The 4,939-nt window shown below is 40.0% G+C and overlaps 1 protein-coding gene across 9 annotated transcripts; it reads right to left on the bottom strand.

Annotated features, from left to right (window-relative positions):
- Window positions 1-443: 443 nt before the first annotated feature.
- Window positions 444-4,581, bottom strand: LOC110986857 (uncharacterized). Of its 9 annotated transcripts, none has more exons than XM_087130775.1 (4): window positions 4,212-4,581; window positions 2,270-2,451; window positions 1,521-1,835; window positions 444-1,113 (listed from the first exon to the last, which is right to left on the bottom strand). In XM_087130775.1, the coding sequence occupies exons 3-4, from the start codon at window positions 1,659-1,661 to the stop codon at window positions 856-858; spliced, it is 399 nt and encodes a 132-aa protein (XP_086986901.1). In that variant the 5' UTR covers window positions 1,662-1,835; window positions 2,270-2,451; window positions 4,212-4,581; the 3' UTR covers window positions 444-855. The 9 variants fall into 9 exon arrangements, with proteins under 9 accessions (XP_086986901.1, XP_086986902.1, XP_086986899.1 ...); XM_087130776.1 differs by having other exon boundaries at window positions 2,294-2,451; XM_087130773.1 differs by having other exon boundaries at window positions 1,521-2,451.
- Between the last annotated feature and the right edge of the window lie 358 nt (window positions 4,582-4,939).

Genomic DNA, 4,939 nt, shown 5'->3' with positions numbered 1-4,939 from the left:
CACAAGCAGCACAAATATAAACAGCAGGGTATGGGGACTTAAAAAGCAACTTCTGCTTGGCACACTTTGCAGGTTGGGCACTTTTAGTTTGCAGAGGGTTCAAAGGCAGCATGTCAGTGGAAGGATTCGCGAAAGTGTGGTCACAAAGATCTGCCATTTTACTACATTTCATGGATCGTGAAATTAATTCTGGTCCAACATATTTGAACCAGAAATATTCAGCTCATTCAACCATCTCCCTAAAAAGAACTGAATCAAATTCAATGCGTTCAAGATGATTGCCTTTAGGTGTGTAGACAAAGAAATCACCGTAACTTACTTCCAAAATTACCATTTGGAATTGTATCTGGAAATAGTAGTACGGTGCTCTAGAAAACCGACACTGACCATTCTCAACACTAATCAAGTGCTTGTAATTATCACTGGATGGAGAGTCTCATTTAAGAGAGTACGGACACTTGATTTCACATACACCCCTTCCGTGACATAAGCATGAAATTATGAGGTCTGGGGATGCTCCAAGAAACTGCTTCTTGTGAGAGATAATCAGACCGCTATCTTTTCCTTGAAATTTCCTGTGTTGTCTAGCCATTGTCTTCTTATATGCCTGTTTTGCATGTGGTTCAGTTGAACTACCATACCTTATAGCAACCGTTTGGGGAACATTTTTAAAACCCATTACTGCTTTGATCAATGAGGAGCTATTAAGTGTTGGGTCTCTCTTCAGCGATGCGACCCTTGTAAATACATTTTGAATTTTGCTTGCAGTTATCCTTCCTTGCAGATGTTCCAGCCACTCTTTGGAAGATGACTGATTCACTGTGAGTTCACACACAGTATTGATATCACCTTTGGTCAAACACACCTTGCTGATAAGTTCAGTAGCATCTTCATAGGCTGTTTAGCCATTGCTATTAAAGTTGAAGGTCTTAATACAGCTTCTTTCTTTGGAAATGGCATGGCATCCATCAGCTGTCGGTAGCAGGAGTCCGGTGCATATCTTCTCACTGCTTTGTCTAGGTGGTCAAATGTATCTGCTATTTTTGTTTTGCTGGAAGTTGGTGTGAATTCTACATTCCGCTTTGAAACCGACTCAACAAAATTTTTGGCGGTCTGAAAAGAGAAAAGAAATAGGTAATATCCACAAATAAAAATTAATAGCAAGAGCACAAACCTTTGTATTTTACCCTGTGCTGAACCATGATATACTTAAACTTAGATAGTAATTAGAGGTCACAACAGTTAATTTGAGCAGTGATATCAGCATTTTCTTAGCAAAACACTTCGAATTTGACCAGTCGCATAATGTTTTTACACAGGGTGTCCAGTGAAAGTAGTACATGTACAGGTATATGGAAATCTTTCTGATTACAGAAACTGTTTATTAGAAAAGTCTTCAGATGTAGCCATCTTTGTAAAAGAAGAATTATTCTACAATTGAAAAAGAAGCCCTCAGTCTTATATTGTATATTTTGAAGTATATGTTTCTTGACCATTTGTAGTTACGGTTCTGTACTGACCACTGTGGACCAGCCTGTGCCTTGCCCGTGGCCGTCTGCCCAGGACACGGTCCCTTGCCATCCCCGATGACCATGCTTACCACTGTCCTTGTTCTGGGCCGGCATTGAGGTGCAACTCTCAGCTGATGGTGCCGGGGGCATGATCCCTTGCTATAACCAATGACCACGCTTACCGCTGTCCTTGTTCTGGGCCAGCACTGAGGTGCAACTCTCAAATGATGGTGCCGGATGTTTCCAAACTCTATCGCGTTCCAGTTTTGCGACTCCCGAATGGACGGTCAAGCTCGGGTCAGATTCCCACCCGGAGGTACCTCCCTTTCTTTTCCAATGGCCAAACGTATGATTTGAAATTTATGTTATTTATACTGTACAAAGAATTGCTGTTGTCACACCTGGTCCATTTATTTAGTCCATTTGTAGTAATTTGTAATTTGTAAATAATTAAAATAATCTCAATTCTGATTCCAAAGAAAATCCACTTATTCCGATCATCTTTTATCAGTGTGTTCTTTTCCCAAATGTTTCATTTTTGTCTGATTGCGTTGTTTGCCGAGACATGCGGTGACTTTGTAACAATGGGTACATGTATGTAATGCCAACAGATGCATGTGTGCCGAATATATCACTATATAACCTTCTTCAGGACTTTCAACGCATACATGTCCTCAATAATCATACATGTGAAAATAATATGTTACAATCTGCTGACATCATGATGGTTAAATGTAATTACTCAGCTGGGCACGTACAGTATAAAGATAACACTTTGCCACCTGGTCCTTTGGAAGATTATTTCTCCACTGCTACCCACACTTGATACGGGGATCCAGACTTCATGGATGGCTTGACCTTGCTGCTCAGGAAGCACACACACGCATTTGGGATGATTGGGTGATACAAGACTGCTTCCATCCATCCACAAGAGAAATATCTGAAAGGGAACAAATAAACAGATAAACTTAGAGGATAGTAAAGCAACAGTGTGCTCTATGAGCATACAGGTCCACATAAGGAGTTGCTTTTCAATAACACTGCACAAGAAATGTACTATAAAATTGCCTGATACGTGTTTTGGAAAAAAATGACATTCTTTAACAAACTCCTTAGAAATTTGCTAAAGATTAACCTGTATTAATTAAATTTGCCTGCATCTCAGGCCACTATGTTCGGCCAAGCACATATTTTCTTTAAATAATTACCTTCAACATTGTTGATCTTTCCATTAAATATTAACATCTCAACTTTTCAAATTAAATGTTCGGTTATGTACAAAATAAACGATTTAATCTGAAATACAAGAAAAAAATAATAAAATAAAGAAAAAGATGGCAGGACAGACACATAGCTTGAGACAAACATAGACCAAATATTGGCTGGAACAAAACAACAGCCAAAACCAAAGGAGATGCAGAAACATGAAAGATTCAAACTAGAAATGGCCTGTGAAGCACATGTTAGTAAAACAGCAAACGAACTACAATAAATGAGATATGGCAGACAGGGAGTGAGATTGAGACACACACATACACACTACGAGAGATTTTGGAAGGCAATTCTACCATGTTCAGGCTGTGAGAAGTCTTTGACTTGTATCTACATCATTTCAACCTGTGGTGGCGAGTTTTCTGTGGAGCAACACTCGTAAGAAATGTTAGTCCAGACAAAGTGAAACTTGTGCAGAGCTGAATTTGGTTCCAGAAGAGACAGTTTGTGAACCGAGTGTTGGATCATCAAGTCCCATATTTGCCATTTGGTCTCGAACTTGGTCATTCTTATACGACATGGTCTTTGTCCCCCTTGCAGCTCATTTTTGCATTGTCAAGGACTGAACTGTTTTTTTCGCCATCTGTAGAGTTCATCAGTCTTCGCTGTTGTGCTTGCTAAGCTCAAGATTGCACTTAAGACCATAAATATAAGATTGTTTTTGATTCTTTATCCTTATCATTGTAAACTACATGTAGTTCCAATCAGCATTTTCTTTGATATTCTTTTACATGCTATACATGTAAGTGTAACATTGTTGTCACCCTTCTTTTGCAGACGTCCCCAAATTCAAAATCCCCAAATTTTCACCAGAGGTGGAAAGCGTTGTTACAGAGGTACATGTAAACTGTGCTTAGGGATTTTCTGAGCAAAATAAAGTCTGTCAAGAAATGGTTTCCTTGTAAATTTTGTGGCTATAAACTCATTTCTGTCTTAAATGTACCTTGGCCGTAAGATGTGCTGAGAATGTGTTTAAGGTGGCCTCTGATTTAGTCAACATGGGCATTAACATAGATAATCAGCTGTACATCCGTAGGCTAAGGATAGTAGGATTGAAAAAGTCCTAAAACAAAACTCGATGCAACCTCGTCTTTAAATTCTACGCCCTACAGACTCCTGAAGTCCTGGGAGGATTTTAGTAAATTGAAAAACCTGGCCTCAGTCACATGTGAGTACTTATGGATCGTTGGGGTTTGGTATGCTGAACTACCGGTAATCTTTTCAAAACCGTGTAATATCAGAACTGGTTAACAGCAATCTATATTGTAGGCACAACTGCAGTGCAATCAGTACTCGAAGTCGAAGCTCACTAGGCCAACTGTCCCCCTTTTCAACTAGACTACATGCAGGCTGGGCCTACTGTAAAACGGCTCAGGCTCAAAGGCGCCGCTATCGGGCTAAGTCTATACGAAGCGAAAGTATGCTTACCTGACACTAAACTGGCATGTGGGGATCGCAAACCTCTTTGACAGCATGCAGGAAGGAATAAAAGCTACCGGTATTCCTTCCACCATGTTGAAAGCAATTCCCTTTTCTGCTGATATTTAGGCTTTCGGTAAAATCGCCGCAGACGGGGCTGTGGTACTATGGTGCAGCTAGCTCGAGCGGCAGCAACGCGAGGTTGAATTCGAATCAAGATGAAACTTGTACTGTTCTAAGATCCTTACCCAAGTGGATGTGTTTTTAAAAGTGGCAAATTCAAACAAAAGTCTTCAGGTAACTTAGTATAATTTTTAATTTTGATATTATTTTACAATGAAAAGTATTTTGTTTTCGGGGGATGGGGGCCGTGATAGACTGAAAGTCAATCCATAGTTTAGAAAATGGCGAAGCAATCACGCGGAGGTTCCAGAAAGTGCAGCCCACTATTTCAAGCAGGAATTTCAGGTAGGCTCATTAACATTAAAAATGCCCCCACAGTTTCTTCTTAAATAGAACATTGTTAAACACCCCCACAGGTGAGGTTGTGTTCATCGTTGGCAGGAACATCTCCGTGGATCTTTTGGCTTCCATCTCAGAGGGAAATAGCTAAACCGTACACTTGAAAAATGTTCTTAAGTGCCAAAAACGTTAACGTTCCCCACTTGAAAAATGGCTTCACCAAGATATGGGAACATTCGAATTTCGGCGGGGGTGAAATTGATTAGGGGAATAAA

This window comes from Acanthaster planci, linkage group LG20, assembly GCF_054643075.1.
Source record: "Acanthaster planci isolate LZ-2023a linkage group LG20, COTS_SCS, whole genome shotgun sequence".
Taxonomy (NCBI): domain Eukaryota; kingdom Metazoa; phylum Echinodermata; class Asteroidea; order Valvatida; family Acanthasteridae; genus Acanthaster; species Acanthaster planci.
The sequence above is the reverse complement of the archived record's forward strand: the minus strand, read 5'-3'. Positions and strand labels throughout refer to the sequence as shown.

Bases quoted from the DNA above. Each gene is read 5' to 3' on its own strand.
- LOC110986857 (XM_087130773.1), bottom strand. From the start codon at position 1,661: ATGCCCCCGGCACCATCAGCTGAGAGTTGCACCTCAATGCCGGCCCAG. The intron at 1,114-1,520 runs GTCAGTACAGAA...TTCTCTTTTCAG, and splicing joins GCACAGGCTGGTCCACAGTG to ACCGCCAAAAATTTTGTTGA.